Raw genomic sequence first — 19,376 nt, forward strand, 5'->3', positions numbered from 1 at the left:
AGGCCTGGGCAGCAGAGTGAAATGTGGACTGGAGTGGGGAGAGACAGAAGGCAGAGAGGTCAGCAAGGAGGTTGAGACAGTAATCGAGATGGGATCCAAAAAGTGGTTGGATTAACGTGGTAGAAGTTTGAATGGAGGGTAGTGGGTAGATTTTAGCAATATTTTGAAGGTTGAACCAGAAGGATTTAGTGATGGATTGACAGATGGGGAGACATGGACATGTTTGAAAGCAGTGGGGAAGAAGCTGTTGGAGAGTGAGCAGTTGAAGAAAGTGCGAAGGGATGGGGTTGGATGCAAAGGTAGAGGCGGTGGATTTTGAAAGGAGGCAGGAGAATCTCCTCTAGAGATACTGCTGGGAAAGATGGGAGAGTTGAAGAAGGGGCATGAGTGGAGAGGGTCTAGGGAGAGACAGGGGAGATTTTGGGGGAGACCATGCCTAACGGTTTCAATTAAGTAGATGGCCAGGTCATTAGGGGCAAGGGTTGGAGTAGGCAGGGGGACAGGGGTTTGAAGAGGGAATCAAATGTCTGCAACAGCTGGCGAGAGCAATGGGTGTGGGTGTCAGTAGGTTGGAGAAATCATTTTGTCGGGCAGAGGAGAGACAGAGTTAACGCATGCAGGGATAAACTTGAAGTGGACGAGTTCAGCCTGCCATCTAGATTTCCTCCAGCAGCTGTCTGCGGCTCATGCCCAAGAGGGAAGGAGGCAGACTGGGGAGGTGATTCAGGGCTGGAAGTGTTAGTGATATGAGATGGACAAAGAAATAAGGGAGCAAGTGCTCCTTCCACTAGACCACAATACTCTGCCTTGATACCATGAGCCCCTTGTGGAATATCTACCCCAGTATTTAGAACAATGCTTGACCCGTAGTAAACACTTAGCAAATACCATAATTACTAATTATTGATACCCTTGAAACAATTCAGGAAGGGATTCAAAGTGGAAGTCACAAATTCAGAAATAAATCACAAATCCCAAAGGCAGATGAGCAGCTCTTATAGGTTTGAGTAGCCTTATCTAAGTCCCTGGCCTCAGCGATAGAGGCTCCGTAACTTGGGCTAGGGAACCCGGCTTCCATTGGAAATTTTGCTCTAAAGTGTTTGCCGAAAAAAGGGAAAAAAACAGACAAACCCAGTGTAAATCACCACCCTCATCTCTCAGGCTTGTTTTCCTGTAAAATTGCTGAGGCAAATGGAGAAACTCACTACATTACAGCAGCCAAGTCACAAGGAAAAGCCGGCAGAGGCCCCTTATAAACTCTTGGTTTGACAACAGAGGTGGATGGAAGCAAAGTCATCCCAGGAAGCCCCCGTGGCTGCTGGAAAGTGTAGCAATCAGTTCCTCTGCCTGTTGGTAGATGTTATTCTCCTCTGCTTTCTTACACCTCTCCTGGCCAATGTCAAAAAGGACCTGTGAGGTGATGCCTGTTGACTTGCTTTGATGTCTGTCTGCCCCCTTCTAGAACGTTAGCTGTTGTGGGCAGGGAATGTCTCTCTGTATTGCCAAATTGTACTTTCCGAGCGCTTAGTACTGTGCTCGGCACACAGTAAGCACTCAATAAATATGATTGAATGAGTGAATGAATGAAGAGCACAGGCCTGGACATCAGAGAACCTGAGTTCTGGTCCTGCCTATGCCGCGAGTCTGCTGTGTGACCTTGGGCAAATCACCTAACGTCTTCATGCTTGGGTTTCCTCACCTGTAAAATGGGAATTCAATACCTGTACTCCCTCCTGCTTAGACTGTGAGGCCCATGTGGACCAGGGACTGTGTCCCACCTGATTACATGGTAATGACCCCACGGCTTAGTACAGTGCTAACAGTGCATAGTAGTAAGTGTTGAACAAATAGCACCATGATTATTCGTAGGTTTGGAGCTCACCTGGTGCTCTCTGCAGTTTGACTGTCATTCGGCACAGTGTCACAATCACATGGGAAGCAGCAAGTAGACCGAGGCCTCTTCATGCTAAAAGGAATTTGGGGTTTGCATTTCAGAATTGTGACCTGTCTGGCTGTGATCTCCAAGAAGCCAACTTGAGAGGCTCCAACGTGAAGGGGGCGATCTTTGAAGAGATGCTCACGCCCCTCCACATGTCCCAGAGCGTCCGATAAGAACCTGGGGGAGCCGATGGGATGGCCACCTACTCGGGAAGAAGAGAGGCATCCTCACAGCAGTGACCCCTCACTCTCCTGCTCATCCGCAGAGCAGGAACAGAACTGTTTAGAGAATTTTAAAAAATCCATTAGATGATAATGAACATCCTCAGTAGTGCCTAAGGAAATATCTCTGACCTCCCTCCCCTCATCCCCAGTTAGAAGGGGACAGCATTTATTCTGTAGATGTAGGGAAAATCAACTCTACTGCTGTCTTTCAGGTGAGCTGGGGTAAGAGGGTCTGCTCATTTTTAACCAGTGATGGTCAGTATTATTTTTTGCTTTGAAACGGGTGTATTATGGAAACAACTTCTCGGTTTGAAGAGCATTGGAGGATTTTAATTTATGAAAAGCACAACATATGCAATTATATTTATTAAGTCTGTAGATGCAATATAAATACTTAAACTTCAATTTCATGCAGCAAGACAAATTTCAGGTTTACAGTTAGCTTTAGAGTTAGAGTTACCACCGTTGGCTTATTTTGACCTGTAGAAACTGTCACGTAATATGGGTATGTTGGGGCCAAGCTCAGCAAGCCTCTCTCTTCAGGTATTTTTCATAATGCTCATTTTTTTTAGGGCAGAGCAGCAGCGAAACAAAAGAAGTTCTCAGTTCTCCACAACTGAGGAAAATTACTTTAATGTGTGTGTTTGGGAGCAATGGGATGGATTGGGACTATTTTGTGTGGCAAGTCTCTCTGTCTCTTTCTCTCTCTCCCCCTCCCTCTCTCTCTCTTCCCCTCTCCATCCCTCCACATGTACACTGGCCAGACTCTCTGAGGGGCTTCTGTGAAGCTTCTGGTTTGTTTTACACGACTCCTTGTGGTTTGCCGTTAAACAACTTTTCACTCTGGCCAAGTTCCACCAGTCACCAAAAGATCCAGTTGATTTGCTCCACCCTAGTTAGTCCATCTGCCATTCAACAAGCACATTCAGAACCTTCTAAACCAAATAAGGCTGGGGCCTGAACAACATTGTGTGGCCTCAGATGCTGACTAACTCATGGAAACCTAGTGCTGACTCCCATCCCGTCTTCTACACTTGAAAAATCAAATGCATTCTGTAATCAGCCCTTCTTTGGGAGTCAAAACTATCATTGCCGCTAAAACTGGACCGTGGGAAGTGAAGGGTTAAATTGCCCCGCTAGGAACTCAACAATTAGCAGTTGGCAGGCGGTGGCCATGCCCAGGAGACAGGCCCCACTGCCCCACCTCCCTACCCCCATATCGGCACCTGCGGATTTTGTCTTGTTTTTTGTGTTGTTTTTTTAGAAAGAGAAAACTGGAGGCTGGTGCCTCTGGGAAGCATCTGGCAGGTGCGTAGCAAGGATCTGGCCTGGCCTGGCCTGGCCCTGTCTGGGCTCTGGCCTCTGGCCGTGGCTTAACCCTCTGAGAGAGTCCTCTCAACAGATCCACCCTGTCTGGAGAAATCAACTAAGAACCTGGCATGTTAGATGTTTATGGAGTTTATTTTTCTCTACATATGCAAAGCTTTCCTGAACATTACTGTGTTTGCGTAGGGTGATGTATGCAGAAGGAGAGAAGACCAAAGCTCCAGGGGTGTTGGAAAGCAATTTAAAAAGTGAATTATTTTCTTTGCTTTATTGTTTTTTTTACCAAACAGAAGCAGAATATTGTATTGAGAGATCTATTTTCATAATCAGTATGTGTATAAATTATATTTAAATACTCCATTTCATTGCTGTACTCTATTTTCAGTAATTATAGAATGCATTGTTTATTCATCGAAAAAGAGAAAAATAGGTACCTCTTCTGACGTGACTTTAAAATGCAGGAGGATATGCTCAGACACTGCAGATTTCAAGTCTAATGTAAACTGCACCAATAAAAACCATCTGAAAAGTTAACGGGCAGTTTCGTTTCTTGCTTTTGAATTAAAATTACGGTCATTCTGCCCGTATTTCTTCACTGGGTTCTGAAATCAGCACTTGTTTCCAAGTAGACGGTAACCAGGAAAATTTCTTCTCAGTCAGTCATGTTTACGGAACACTTCTGTGAAGAGGACTGTACTAAGCACTTGGGAAAGTACCTGATCCCTGCCCAGGAGGAGCTAAAATTACAAATAGGGGAAATAGAAGAGTGTAAGGATAGGATCAGAAGTGCCATGGAGTTGAGGGTGGGCTGAGTATCAACTGGTCAAGAGCTATGGATCCAAGATCAAAGGTGATGCAGAGGGAAGGGAAGGGAGGGGAAATGAGAGCTCAGCCGTGGAAGGTCTCTGGAAGGTGTGATTTTAGGAGGGCGTTGAAGGTAGAGATAGTGGTAGTCTGTCCAATATGAAGGGGGAGGGAGTTCCAGGGAGGGCAGAGGCAAAGTGTTGGCAGCCAGTTAGGTGAGTTCAAGGTACAGTGGATAGGTTGGTGTTAGAGGAGTGAAGTGTACGAGCTGGGTTGTAGCAATTCATCAGTGAGGCAAGCTGATTGAAGCCAGTGGTATGGAGGATCTTGAGTGGGGAAACATGGACTGAACATTTGTGTAGAGAAATGATCCAGGCAGCAGAGCGAAGGATGGACTGGAGTGGGGAGGAACAGGAAGAAGGTAGGTCAGCAAGGAGGCTGATGCAATAATTAAAGCAATAAGTGGTTGGATCAGCATAGTAGTAGTTTAGTTGAAGAAGAAAGGGTGGATTTTGGCAACGTGACAGAGATGAGGATTATACCAAGGTTATGGGCTTGTGAGACAGGGAGGACAGTGGTGCTCTCTACAGTGATGAGAAACTCGGGGAGGACAGTGTTTGAGTGGGAAGATGAGAAGTTCTGTTTTGATCATGTTTAAGTTTGAAATGTCAGCAAGACATCCAAGTAGAGCTATCCTGAAGGTGAGGAAATATGAGACTGCAGAGAAGAGAGAAATCGGGGCTAGAAAGGTAGATTTGGGAATCATCCCAAGGGAGTGAATGAATCCTTCAAGGGAGTGGTTGTAGATGGAGAATAGAAGGGGCCCCAGAACAGCCTTGATGGACTCCCACAGTTAGGGGGTGGGAGGGAGAGAAGAAGCTAATGAATTCCAGTGTTGCATTGGGAGAGAATGTGTCAGTAAATCCTTTTGCCCTTGCCTATCTCACAAGCTCTTAAACTTGGTCTTATCCTTGACTCTGTCTCATTCAAACCATGTATTTGATCTATCACTAAATCCTCTCAGTTTAACCTTCACAACATCACTAAAATCCATCTCTTCTCCAAAGTGCTACCACATTAAACCAAGGATGGCCTAGTGGATAGAGCACGGGCCTGGGAGTCAGAAGTTCATGGGTTCTAATCCCGACTCTGCCACTTGTCAGCTCTGTGACTTTGGGCAAGGCACTTCACTTCTCTGTGCCTCCGTTACCTCATCTGTAAAATGGGGATTAAGACTGTGAGCCCTTTGTGGGACAACCTGATTACCTTGTATCTACCCCAGCGCTTAGAACAGTGCTTGGTATATAGTGAGTGCTTAACAAATACATTATTATTATTATTATTTCATTACCACATCAACTTCCTTTTTGACCTTCCTGCCTCCTATCTCTCCCCACTCTAGTCCATCCTTCACTCTGCTGACTGGATCACTTTTCTACAAAAACATTCAGTCAATGTTTCACCACTCCTCAAGAACCTCCAGTGATTGCCCATCCACCTATGAATCAAACAGAAACGTCTCACCATTGGCTTTAAAGCACTCATCACCTTGTCCCCTCTTACCTCAACTCGCTACTCTCCTACTATAACACAGACCACACACTTTGCTCCTCTAATGCCAATTTATTCAACTGTATCTATTTCATCTATCTCGCCACTGACCCCTCACCCATGTCCTGCCCCTGGCCGAGAATGCCCTTCCTCCTCAAATCTGACAATTACTCTCCCCTCCTTCAAAGCCTTATTGAAGGCACATCTCCAAGAGGCCTGCCCTAACTAAACTCTCCTTTTCTTTTCTCTCACTCTCTTCTGCATCACCTTGACTTGCTCCCTTAATTCATCCCCTCTCCCAGCCCCTCAGCATTTACATACATATCCATAATTATATTAATATCTGTCTCCCCATTTAGACTGTATGCTCACTGTAGACAGGGAATGTGTTGTACTTTCCCAAATACCTAGTAGAGTGCCCTGATCTCAGTAAGTGCTCAGTAAATACAATTGATTAGTTGGCCGATTGCCTGGATAATGAAGCCATTTCCAATAAATGGTACCTGTTAAGCACTTACTATGTGCCAAACACTGTTCTAAGCACTGGGGTAGATACAAGTTAATCAGGTTGGATACAGTCACTGCCCCATGTGGGGCTCACAGCCTTAATCAGCTGTGAGCTGTGTGAGCTGCCAGCTGTGTGACTTTGGGCAAGTCACTTAACTTCTCGGTGCCTCAGTTCCCTCATCTGTAAAATGGGGATTAAGACTGTGAGCCCCACGTGGGACAACTTGATTCCCATGTCTACCCCAGCGCTTAGAACAGTGCTCAGCACATAGTAAGCGCTTAACAAATACCAACATTTTTTTTTTAATCCCCATTTTACAGATGAGGTGACTGAGGCCCAGAGAATATAAGTGACTTGACCGAGGTCACAGAGCCAACAAATGGTGGAGTGGGGTTAGAACCCAGGTCCTTCTGATTCCCAGGCTTATGATCTGTCCACTAAACCATGCTGCTTCTCTTCAATAATACTTGTAAGACTAAGATGCATTCTGCATTTAAAGGTTACCCTCTAAGGGTATCTTAGGGTTACCCTCTGTACCTTTGGGTAGGAAAAATACTTTATTCTTTCTTTACTCCACCTCTGAAGAAAGGCATGGTGGTAGTAATTGGTTGAGAAACTCTCTTGTTTTCCTATGATCGTGTTCCTCCCTGATCAGTTTCCAAGATTTCCTTTGCTAACTCACTAACTATGCAAGCCTCCCATATTTGTCTGTGCTCATCAAATCCACTTCCACTGTTTCCTTAAAACATTGTAAACTTTTACCCAAGTTCAAGGAAATAGATTTCGTTACTTAATTTTAATCACATAGAAAATTAGTTACAAATAAGTTTGGCTTTCAGCATGCTGCACCCCTAGGTATTATTCCTAGGTATTATTCTCTCAGAAATCCTAGGTATTATTCCTAGGTATTATTTCTCTCAGAAATCTTCTCACAACTTGTTAGGAAGAGTCAGACATGAGTTTTTCCTGCTGTGATTTCACATCAAGGAAAAATGGATTATCTGTCTGTTCAGCAAAATCACCGAGTCATCTCACTTAATTTTTGAGTGTTTTTTAATCTATTTTAATCTGATTAAAAGATTAATGAAGAGTGGTTTTTCACATAATCCTGCTACTGCGATTTCATCAAAATTACATCTACAGACAATGGCCTGGAAAGCAAAGCTAATTAAATATTTGAAAAATACGAGGAACTTGCTGTGGCAAATTGAGATGCCTGCATGCATGCTTTAATATGAATAATAATAATAATAATGTTGGTATTTGTTAAGTGCTTACTAGGTGCCAAGCACTGTTCTAAGTGCTGGGGTAGACAAGGGAATTGGGTTATCCCACGTGGGGCTCAAAGTCTTCATCCCCATTTTACAGATGAGGTAACTGAGGCCCAGAGAAGTGAAATGACTTGCCCAAGGTCACACAGCTGACAAGTGGTGGAGCAGGGATTAGAACCCACAACCTCTGACTCCCAGGCCTGGACTCTTTCCACTAAGCCATGCTGCTTTAGTGCTTAGACTTTTGGTTGTCAGACCATTAATGGGTATTGTCCCAGGGTGTCCCAGTGGAAAGAGCCCAGGCTTAGGAGTCAGAAGACTTGAGTTCTAATCCCAGCTCCACCATTTGCCTGCTCTGTGACCTTGGGCAAGTCATTTCAGTTCTCAGGTCCTCAGTTTCCTTATCTGTAAAATGGGGATTCCAAATACATTCTCTCTCTTACTTAGAGCAAAGCCCATTGTTGAACAAGGGACTGTTTCCAAACAGATTAATTTATATCTACCCAAGTGCTTGGAACAGTGCTTAGAGAAGCAGCGTGGCTCAGTGGAAGGAGACTGGGTTTGGGAGTCAGAGATCATGGGTTCTAATCCCAGCTCTGCCACTTGTCAGCTGTGTGACCTTGGGCAAGTCACTTCAATTCTCTGTGCCTCAGTTACCCCATCTGTAAAATGGGGATTAAGACTGTGAGCCCCACGTGGGACAACCTGACCACCTGTATCCTCCCCAAGCACTTAGAACAGTGCTCGGCATATAGTAAGCACTTAACAAATACCATCATTATTATTATTATCATTAACACACAGTAAGCACTTAGCACTTAATATAGTGTCTGGCACATAGTAAGCACTTAAATACCATAATTAAAAAAAACAAATTCCATAATAATTGCTATTATTATTATTATTTAAACTATGGGAATGTTTACTGGAACTGCAGAGTGTAGAATCCTAGCTGGGCCTGACTTGGAGCAGCCAAACTGTCCTGGCACAAAAGCTGGGGGATTTCAGCCTTAAGGTCATTTCCTTTTGGGGAAGAGGCCATGGAGTGCAATTTCTGATGCTGTAAACACAGATGGCTAACCAGATCCCTTCCTTAAAACACTGTCCGCATATGAAAAACCCACTCATTGAAAAACCTTCGGTGGTTGCCCATCCATCTCCTCATCAAACAGAAACTTCTGACACCAGCTTTAAGGCAGTAGTAGGGTGATCCAGTAGAAAGACCACAGGCCTAGGAATCAGAAGGCCTGGGCTCTAATTCATTCATTCATTCATTCATTCATTCATTCAACTGTATTTACTGAGCACTTGCTGTATGCAGAGCACTGTACTAAGCTCTTGGAAGAGTACAATAGCAATAAAAAGACACATTCCCTGCCCGCAACTAGCTTACAGTCTAGGGGGGGAGACAGACATCTATACAAATAAATACAGTTACAGATATGTGCATAAGTGCTTTGGGGCTGGGATGGGGGAAGAGCAAAGGGAGCAAGTCTGGGTGACACAGAAGGGAGCTGGAGATGAGGAAAGTTGGGGCTTAGTCTGGGAAGGCCTCTTGGAGGAGATGGGCCTTGGATAAGGCTTTGAAGCAGGGGAGAGTCATTATCTGTCAAATTGAGGGCATTCCAGGCCAGAGGCAGGGGTGGGCTAGGGGTCGGCCCAGCTCTGCCATCTGCCTGCTGTGTGTCCTTGGACAAGCAATTAATTTGTAAACTCCTTGTGGGCAAGGATTTTCTATGCCTATTACTACTGTCACTACTACTACTACTACCATTACTATTAATAGTAATAATAATAATTCCCTACCCACCCTACCCATTCTTGATGACCAAAGTGATGCTCTCAACCCCACCCTCTCTATTCAACTCCCTCCCTCCCCTGTCCCTCCGTCGCTCTGGTACCACTAACCCACAGCCCCTGGTCGCTGCCACTGGCCGCCTCCTTCACTCTTTTGCTTGAGCTGCTGAATGCTGCTGGCAGAAGTCTAAACACCAGGCCAATCTTGTTCACTTTAAATTTATCCTTTCTTGCCTTAACTCTGCCCTCATCTCTGCCAAGCAAAACTATTTCTCTTCCCTTATTGATGCCCATGCCCATTACCCCGCTGTTGTTCCGGACATTTACCTCCCTCCTCAGGCCCCCTGTTCTTCCCCTTCTCCCCTCCCTCACCCCCAGTAATCTAGCCACCGACTTCATCCTTGACTCTGCTCTCTCATTCACCCCACACATCCAATCCTGCCGGTCTCACCTTCACAATATCACCAAGATCCGCCCCTTCCTCTCCAACCAAACTGCTACCTTGCCATTGCAAGCTCTCATAGTATTCCGACTGGATTATCGCATCAGCCTCCTCACGGATCTCCCTTCCTCCTGTCTCTCCCCACTCCAGTCTATTCTTCATTCTGCTGCCCGGATCATCTTCCTACAGAAATGCTCTGGGCATGTCACTCCCCTCCTCAAAAACCTCCAGGGATTGCCTATCAACCTCTTTATCAAACAAAAACTCCTCCCTCTTGGCTTCAAAGCTCTCCATCATCTTGCCCCCTCCTACCTCACCTCCCTTCACTCCTTCTACAGCCCACCTCATACACTCCGCTCCTCTGCCACTCACCTCCGCACGGTCCCTCGTTCATGCCTGTCCCGCAGTCGACCCCTGGCCCAGGTCCTCCCGCTGTCCTGGAACGCCCTCCCTCCTCACCTCTGCCAAACTCTCTTCCCCTCTTCAAAGCCCTACTGAGAGCTCATTTCCTTCAGGAGACCTTCCCAGACTGAGCCCCCCTTTCCCTCCGCTCCTCCTCCCCTCCCCAATCCCCCTTCTCCCACCCTCTGCTCTTCCCCCTTCCCCTCCCCATGCATATTTGTATATATTATTACTCTATTTTGTAAATGATGTGTATATATCTATGATTCTATTTATCTTGATGATATTTACACTGGACTACTTGTTTTGTTCTGTTTTGTTTTGCTGTCTCCCCTGTTTAGACTGTGAGCCCGTTGTTGGGCAGGGATTCTCTCTGTTGCCAAATTGTACATTCCAAGCGCTTAGTACAGTGCTTTGCACATAGTAAGTGCTCAGTAAATATGATTGAATGAATGAATACCATCAGGTCTGAGGTCCCCAAAGTCACCGAACTCCCCCTTCTCCATCCTTTCCCCGCCCCCTTCTCTCAACCCCCCCCTTTAGTTTCCCATACTTCCCAGCAGTTTCTTCAGAGGAGATTTGAAGACTGAAGATAGCATCCCTTTTATCCCAGCAAAGGAGGTGGAGCTGGAACTGACAACTTCTATGGAGCTGGCAACTTCTTCTTCATTGTTCTCCCCTTCCTCTCATTCTAAACTGATGCCTTGTTGCTCCAGGCACTTGTCATATCCTGGCTTAATGACTGCATCAACTTCTTCACTGATGTCCCTGCCTCCTGTGTCTCCCCTCTAGTCTGTACTTAACTCATTGTTCTAAGATGACTTTTTGTACATGTCTCCTCAATCCTCAAAAACCCCCAGTGGTTGCCCATTCCTCTCTGCAACATGTAGAAATACTTGACCATTGGCACTCCAGCTCACAGGATAATTCCATCAGACACAGTCCCTGTGTCTTTACCTCCATCCTCCTCCAGCCCCTTCGACTTTCCCATCCTCCCCAGCAGTACCTTCAGAGGAGATCTCCTCCCTTCTCTCACCCCCTTCACAGGCGCTCCAGACCCTATTCCCTCCCACCTTATAAAAACTCTTGGCCCTTTCCTCCTCCCCTCCTTAACTTCCATCTTTAACCACTCACTCTCCAATGGCTTGTTCCCTTCTGCCTTCAAACATGCCATGTCTCCCCCATCCTAAAAAAAATAATAATAATAATGTTGGTCTTTGTTAAGCGCTTACTATGTGCAGAGCACTGTTCTAAGCGCTGGGGTAGATACAGGGGAATCAGGTTGTCCCACGTGAGGCTCACAATTTAATCCCCATTTTTACAGATGAGGTCACTGAGGCACAGAGAAGTAAGGTGATTTGCCCACAGTCACACAGCTGACATGTGGCAGAGCGGGGATTAGAACCCATGACCTCTGACTCCCAAGCCCTTGCTCTTTCCACTGAGCCATGCTGCTTCAAAAAACCCTCCCTTGATCCCACTGCCCTCTCTAGTTTTTGCCCCATCTCCCTCCTACCTTTCCTTTCCAAACTCCTGGAGCGAGTCTGTCAAACTGTAAGCCCGTCATTGGGCAGGGATTGTCTCTATCTGTTGCTGAATTGTACATTCCAAGCATTTAGTACAGTGCTCTGCACATAGTAAGTGCTCAATAAATACTATTGAATGAAAGAATGAATGAGTCATCTACACTCGCTGCCTCGAATTCCTCTCCTCCTACTCTATCCTGGACCCCCTCCAATCTGGCTTCAGTCCCCTCCACTCCATGGAAACCACCCTTTCAAAGGTTACCAATAACTCTCTTCTTGCCAAATCCAACAGCTTCTACTATATCCTAATCCTCCTCAGCTGCCTTTAACATTGTTGACCTTCCCCTTCCCCTTAACACGTTATCCAACCTTGGCTTCACTGACTCCGTCCTCTCCTGGTTCTCCTCTTTATCTCTCTGGCCATTAATTCTCAGTCTCCTTTGAGGGCTCCTCTTCCCCCTTCCATCCCCTAACTATAGGGGTTCCTCAAGGGTCAGTTCTTGGTAACCTTCTCTTCTCCATCTACACTCACTTTTTGTTGAACTCATTTGCTCCTGTGACTTCAACTATCATCTCTATGTGGATGATGCCCAAATCTACATCTCTTCCCCTCTTCTTTCTCCCTCCAGGCTCGCATTCATTCATTCATTCATTCATTCATTCAATAGTATTTATTGAGTGCTTTCTATGTGCAGAGCACTGTACTAAGTGCTTGGAATGTACAATTCAGCAACAGATAGAGGCAATCCCTGCCCAACAATGGCTCACAGTCAAAACGGGGGAGACAGATATCAAAACAAAACAGAACAAAACAAGTAGTCCGGTGTAGATATCATCAAGATAAATAGAATAATAGATATATACACATCATTAACAAAATAGAGTAATAAATAATATGTACAAATACGCATAAGTGCTTTGGGGAGGGGAAGGGGGAAGAGCAGAGGGAGGGAGAAGGAGGAATGGGGAGGGGGGGAGGAACAGAGGGAAAGGGGGACTCAGTCTGAGGAGGCCTCCTGGAGGAGGTGAGCTCTCAGTAGGGCTTTGAAGAGGGTAAGAGAGTTAATTTGGTGGATGTGAGGAGGGAGGGCATTCCAGGACAGAGGTAGGACATGGGCCGGGGTCGACGGCGGGACAGACACAAACGGGGGACTGTGAGGAGGTGAGTGGCAGAGGAGTGGAGTGTATGGGGTGGGCAGTAGAAAGAGAGAAGGGACATCTTCAGGACATCTCCACCTGGATGTCCTCCCGCCACCTAAAACTCAACATGTCCTTATCTTCCTTCCCAAACCCTGTCTGCTCCCTGACTTTCTCATCACTGTGGATGGCGCTATCATCCTTCCCATCTCACAAGCCCGCAAACTTGGTGTCATCCTTGACTCCACTCTCTCATTCACTCCACATATCCAATCCGTCATCACAACCTGATGGTCTCACCTTCACAACATCGACAAGATCCTCTCCATCCAAACTGCTACCACATTAGTACAATCACTCATCATACCCTGACTAGATTACTGCATCAGCATCAGCATCCTTTCGGATCTACCAAACTCCTGTCTCTTCCCGCTTCAGTCTATACTTCACTCTGCTGCACTGATTATCTTTCTACATAAATGTTCTGGGCATGTCATCCCCTTCCTCAAAAATCTTCAGTGGTTGTCTATCAACCTCTGCATCAAACAAAAACTTCATTCATTCATTCATTCAATAGTATTTATTGAGCGCTTACTATGTGCAGAGCACTGTACTAAGCGCTTGGGATGAACAAGTCGGCAACAGATAGAGACAGTCCCTGCCGTTTGACGGGCTTACAGTCTAATTGGGGGAGACGGACAGACAAGAACAATGGCACTAAACAGCGTCAAGGGGAAGAACATCTCGTAAAAACGATGGCAACTAAATAGAATCAAGGCGATGTACAATTCATTAACAAAATAAATAGGGTAACGAAAATATATACAGTTGAGCGGACGAGTACAGTGCTGTGGGGATGGGAAGGGAGAGGTGGAGGAGCAGAGGGAAAAGGGGAAAATGAGGCTTTAGCTGCGGAGAGGTAAAGGGGGGATGGCAGAGGGAGTAGAGGGGGAAGAGGAGCTCAGTCTGGGAAGGCCTCTTGGAGGAGGTGATTTTTAAGTAAGGTTTTGAAGAGGGAAAGAGAATCAGTTTGGCGGAGGTGAGGAGGGAGGGCGTTCCAGGACCGCGGGAGGACGTGACCCAGGGGTCGACGGCGGGATAGGCGAGACCGAGGGACGGCGAGGAGGTGGGCGGCAGAGGAGCGGAGCGTGCGGGGTGGGCGGTAGAAAGAGAGAAGGGAGGAGAGGTAGGAGGGGGCAAGGTGATGGAGAGCCTTGAAGCCTAGGGGATGTACATCTCATCAATAGAATAAATAGGGTAATAAATAATATATACAAATGAGGACAGTGGTAAGGGAAGGAGAAAGGGGGAGGGGGAGGAGCAGAGGGTGGGGTGGGGAGGGTGAGCAGAGGGGAAGGGGGCTCAACTGAGGGGAGGTGAAGAGGGAAGGGAGAGGAGCAGAGGGTGGAGGGGAAGCAGAGGGAGAAGGGGGAGAGCTCAGTCTGGGAAGGCCTCTTGGTGGAGGTGAGCTCTCAAGCACTGTTTTAAGCGGTGGGGTAGCTACAGGTAATCAGGGTGTCCCATGTGGGGCTCACAGTCATAATCCCCATTTTACAGATGAGATGAGATAAGAGAAGCAGCGTGGCGCAGTGGAAAGAGCACGGGCTTTGGAGTCAGGGCTCATGAGTTCGAATCCCAGCTCTGCCACTTGTCAGCTGTGTGACTGTGGGGAAGTCACTTAACTTCTCTGTGCCTCAGTTCCCTCATCTGTAAAATGGGGATGAAGACTGTGAGCCCCCACGTGGGACAACCTGATTCCCTTGTGTCTACCCCAGCGCTTAGAACAGTGCTCGGCACATAGTAAGCGCTTAACAAATACCAACATTATTATTATTATTATAATCGAGACACAGAGAAGGTAAGTGACTTACTTCTCCAAGGTCACCCAGCAGACAAGTGGTGGAGCTGGGACTAGAACCTTCTGAGTCCCGAGCTCAAGTTCACTCCACTAGGCTACACTGTTTCTGACTTAGTCTGTGTTTCCCACTTTCACCTGAGCTCACTGGATTCTACCATCACTTGGAACATTAACAACTTTGGAATGGCAAGATCATCAAAACACCCTCATGACCTCAGTGCAATTTAGTTGACAGAGGAATAGGCCTCTTAAGTAGCACAAACTTCCTGGTATACTCTTTTGAATAGCGGACTGTGCTTACCATGGTTGAACCTGTTCAAGGACTAAATGTGGAGGCTATGTAGAGAAAAAGCATCAACTCCATTCTCCAGAAAGGAACAACTAAGACGCAAAGAACTAAACTGTCCCAGGCCCCCAAGACATCAGAAGCAGGGCCAAGAAGAGAGCTGAGTCCACCTGACTTCAAATTGGACCATTCCAACTCACAGCCCTACATGGATCTGAGTCCTCTGTTTGATTCCCTGATTTTGAGTCTCATTTTAATAACAGAAAACTTTGCATAGTTTTGCTTTTATGATTTAAGTGGCCTCTCAACTAGGACTTCACCTTCTGATGGACAAAAGTGAGTGGAGTCTTTTGAGCAGGACTCAAAAGACTCCATTAAGCAACACGGCCTGAAGGACAGGGCACGGACCTGGTAGTCAGAGGACCTGGGTTCTAATCTCAACTCTGCCAACTGCTTGCTGTGTAACCTTGGGCCAGTCACTTAACTTCTCTGTGCCTCAGTTACCTCATCTGTAAAACGGGTATTAAATCCTCCACCCTCCCACCAAGACTGTCCATGTGGCACAAGGATTGTCTCCAACCTGACGAACATGTATCTACTTCAGCTCATAGAATATGTTTGACACATAGTATGCACTTAACAAATACCATTTTATTCTGTTCCTAAAAGCAATTGTAATCAACAACCCACCAGAGAGGAAAATACAAGAAACATGGCTGAATGTACAGTAAAATTGTGTATACTGAACTGTCCTCCTTAGTGGAAAAAGATGCCAATGGTTAAGCCTACCTGAAGGTGCAAGTGATGCTGAATCCAGTGAAATCTGACTCTGCAATGTTCCCTTGGCAAGTTGTTGTGTCTGCAGTGCTTGGTGCTATTTTTGATTTTGCCTCTTTGATTCCTGAGGTTTTCAAGGTTTTGGCTCTTTTCTGGATTGCAGTGACCCAAACGGGTCTGCCCTGATACAGCTCTCAGCTTTTTGGGTGGAAACAGAACTCAGCAGCTCACCTCCTCCAGGATACCTTCCCAGACTAATCCCCCTTTTCCTCTGCTCCTCCTCCCCATCGCCCTGACTTGTTCCCTTTGCTCTATCCCTCTCTCTGCTCCACAGCACTTGTTTATGTATGTACATATTTATAATTCTATTTATTTTTATTAATGATGTGTTTATAGCTATAATTCTATTTATAATGATGCTACTGATGCCTTTTTACTTATCTTGATGTCTGTCTCCCCCTTTCTAGACTGTGAGTCCGTGTGGGCAGGGATTGTCTCTGTTGCTGAACTGTACTTCCCAAGTGCTTAGTACAGTGCTCTGCACACATTAAGCGCTCAATGAATAGGATTGAATGAATTAACTCAGCAATGATAAAAAAAAAACCTACCTGTGCTCCCTAAGCATCTCCAATCAATTAGCAGTATTTATTGAGTGCTTACTGTGTACAGAGCATTGTACTAAGCGCTTGGGAATGCAATACAATGGAGTTGGAAGACATGTTCCCTATTCACAAGGAGCTTACAGTCTAGATCCAATCCCTTGATGAAGAGGTGACTCTCCTGAGGCGTGCCTGAGTTGGGGGTGAAGAACCCAGGGGGCCCCACCACTTCTGGAGCTGAGGTTCCCTTCATTTTAAGGCCTTTATCATCTGTGCTAATGGTGTGGCAGGTACAGGGGCTTCGTAAGTGGCTTTGTCTTTTTTTTGCTATGTGACAGTGAGGCAGGTAAAACCCAGAGCTTTGAGTGAAGATCCTGGAGTCCTGGAGAGAGGTTGGAGGGCATCAACCCTGGCAGCAGTGAAGCTAATAATAATGATGGTATTTGTTAAGCGCTTACTATGTGCCGAGCACTGTTCTAAGCGCTGGGGTAGATACAGGGTAATCAGGTTGTCCCACGTGAGGCTCACAGTTAATCCCCATTTTACAGATGAGGCAACTGAGGCACAGAGAAGTTAAGTGACTTGTCCACAGTCACACAGCTAACAAGTGGCAGAGCCTGGATTCAAACTCATGACCTCTGATTCCCAAGCCCGTGCTCTTTCCACTGAGCCACGCTGCTTCTCTACAAGGTGCCATTCTCTGCCTACTCACTGTCTCAATGGAAAGCCTAATCCATACTTCTCTCTGCTGCCCAGATCACTTTTCTAAATAAAAAAACACTCAGTCCATGTTTCCCCATTTCTCAAGAACCTCCAGTGTTTGCCCATCCACCCTCATATCACACAGAAACTTCTTACCATTGGCTTTATAGCACTCTGTCAACTTTCCCCCTCCTATCTCACCTCACTACTCTCCTACTACAACCCAGAACATTCGCGTCGCTCCTCGAACACCAACCTACTCACTGTACTCGATCTTGTCTATCTCCCGGGCGACCCCTCTCCCACATCCTCTCTCTGGCCTGGAAAGCCCTCCCCCTTCATATCTGATGGACGATAACTCGCCCCACCTTCAAAGCCTTATTAAAAGCACCTCTCCTCCGAGGCACCTTCCAAGATTAAGTCCTTATTTCCCCTACTTCCTCTCCCTACTCCTGCACTTGGATTTGAACGCTTTATCGATGATGATGGTGATGGTATTTACTATGTGCCAAGCACTGTTCTAAGTGCTGGGGTAGATACAAGGTAATCAGGTTGTCCCACCTGGGGCTCACAGTCTTAATCCCCACTTTACAGATGAGTTGACTTAGGCACAGAGAAGTTAAGAGGCTTGCCCAAGGTCACACAGCAGACAAGTGGCGGAGCCGGGACCCTCAGCCCCACATAATTTATGTACATATCTATAATTTATATTAATTTCTTTCTTCCCCTCTAGACTATAAGCTCATCATGGGCAGGGAACGTGTCTGCTTATCTCTTGTATCATACTCTCCCAAGCGCTTAGAACAGTGCTCTGCACATAGTAAGGGCTCAGTAAATACTATTGATTAGATTGCTTCTGGTGGGCAGAGAACATGTCTACGAACTCTGTTACGTTGTTTTCTTCCAGGTGCTTGGTACAGTACTGTACATAGAGAAGCAGTGTCGCTCAGTGGAAAGAGCACGGGCTTGGGAGTCAGAGGTCATGGGTTCTAATCTTGGCTCTGCCACTTTGTAACTTTGGGCAAGTCACTTCACTTCTCTGTGCCTCAGTTACCTCATCTATAAAATGGGGATTAAAACTGTGAGCCCCACATGGCACAACCTGATCACCTTGTATCCCCCCCCAGCGCCTAGAACAGTGATCTGCACATAGTAAATGCTCAACAGATACCCCTATTATTATTATTATTATTATTCTCTGGGCCTTAGTTACCTCATCTGTAAAAAGGGGATTAAGACTGTGAGCTCCTGGTGGGACAACCTGATTACTTTGTATCCCCCCAGTGGGGAGGGGACTTTACTACAGCTCAGGTGCTCAGGTAAGCATCCCAGGGTCTTTGCCCCACAGACCTTCTCTGAGGAAGCCCTCATTTCCCCTACTCCCTCTCTCTTTTGTGTCACCTATGCACTTGGATCTGTACCCTTTAAGCACTTGATTGCCACCCCATACCAAGCCAACCTTGTTCACTTCAACTTTATCCTTTTCTGCCTTAACTCTGCTCTCTCCTCTGCCAGGCAAAACAATTTTTCTTCCCTCATTGACACCCTTGCCCATCACACCCACCAACTGTTCCGGACACTAACTCTCTCCTCAGGCCCCCTGTTCCTCCCCCTCCTCCATCCCTCACCCCCAATGATCTGGCCACCTACTTCATTATGAAAATTAACACCATCAGGTCTGAGCTCCCTAAAGTCCCCCCTCCCCCTTCTCCATCCTCCCCACTCTCAACCTTCTCCACTACTCTCCCATCCTTCTCAGCAGTATCCTCAAAAGGGATCTCCTCCCTCCTCGCAAGTGCCACCCCCTCCACCTGTGCTTGGGACCCCATTCCTGCTCATCTTATGAAAACTCTGGCCCCTTCCCTCCTCCCCTCCTTAACTTCCATTTTTAAGCACTCACTCTCTAATGGCTTCTTCCCCTCTGCTTCAAACATGCCATGTCTCCCCCATCCTCACTATTGGCTTCGAAGTTCTCCATCACCTTGCCCCTCTTACCTCACCTTCCTTCTCTCCTTCTATATGCCAGCCAGCACACTTTGCTCCTTTGGTACTAACCTTCTAACTATGCCTCATTCTCACTTGTCCCACTGTCGACCCCTGGCCCACATCCACCTCTGGCCTGGAATGTCCTCCCTCCTTAAATCTGCCAAACTAGCACACTTCCCCCTTCAAAGCCCTAATGAAAGCTCACATCCTCCAGGAGGCCTTCCTAGACTAAGCCCCACTT

The 19,376-nt window shown here is 46.5% G+C and overlaps 1 protein-coding gene across 1 annotated transcript in view; it reads left to right on the top strand.

Moving 5' to 3' along the window:
* KCTD9 (potassium channel tetramerization domain containing 9) overlaps positions 1-4,023 on the top strand; it is a 29,036-nt gene extending 25,013 nt beyond the window's left edge. Inside the window, exon 12 of the mRNA XM_029066063.1 lies at positions 1,996-4,023. Coding sequence (XP_028921896.1) covers positions 1,996-2,112 — 117 coding nt within the window. The 3' untranslated portion in view covers positions 2,113-4,023. The remainder of the gene's footprint in view (positions 1-1,995) is intronic.
* The last annotated feature ends 15,353 nt before the right edge of the window (positions 4,024-19,376 follow it).

This window comes from Ornithorhynchus anatinus, chromosome 5 (genome assembly GCF_004115215.2).
Source record: "Ornithorhynchus anatinus isolate Pmale09 chromosome 5, mOrnAna1.pri.v4, whole genome shotgun sequence".
Taxonomy (NCBI): domain Eukaryota; kingdom Metazoa; phylum Chordata; class Mammalia; order Monotremata; family Ornithorhynchidae; genus Ornithorhynchus; species Ornithorhynchus anatinus.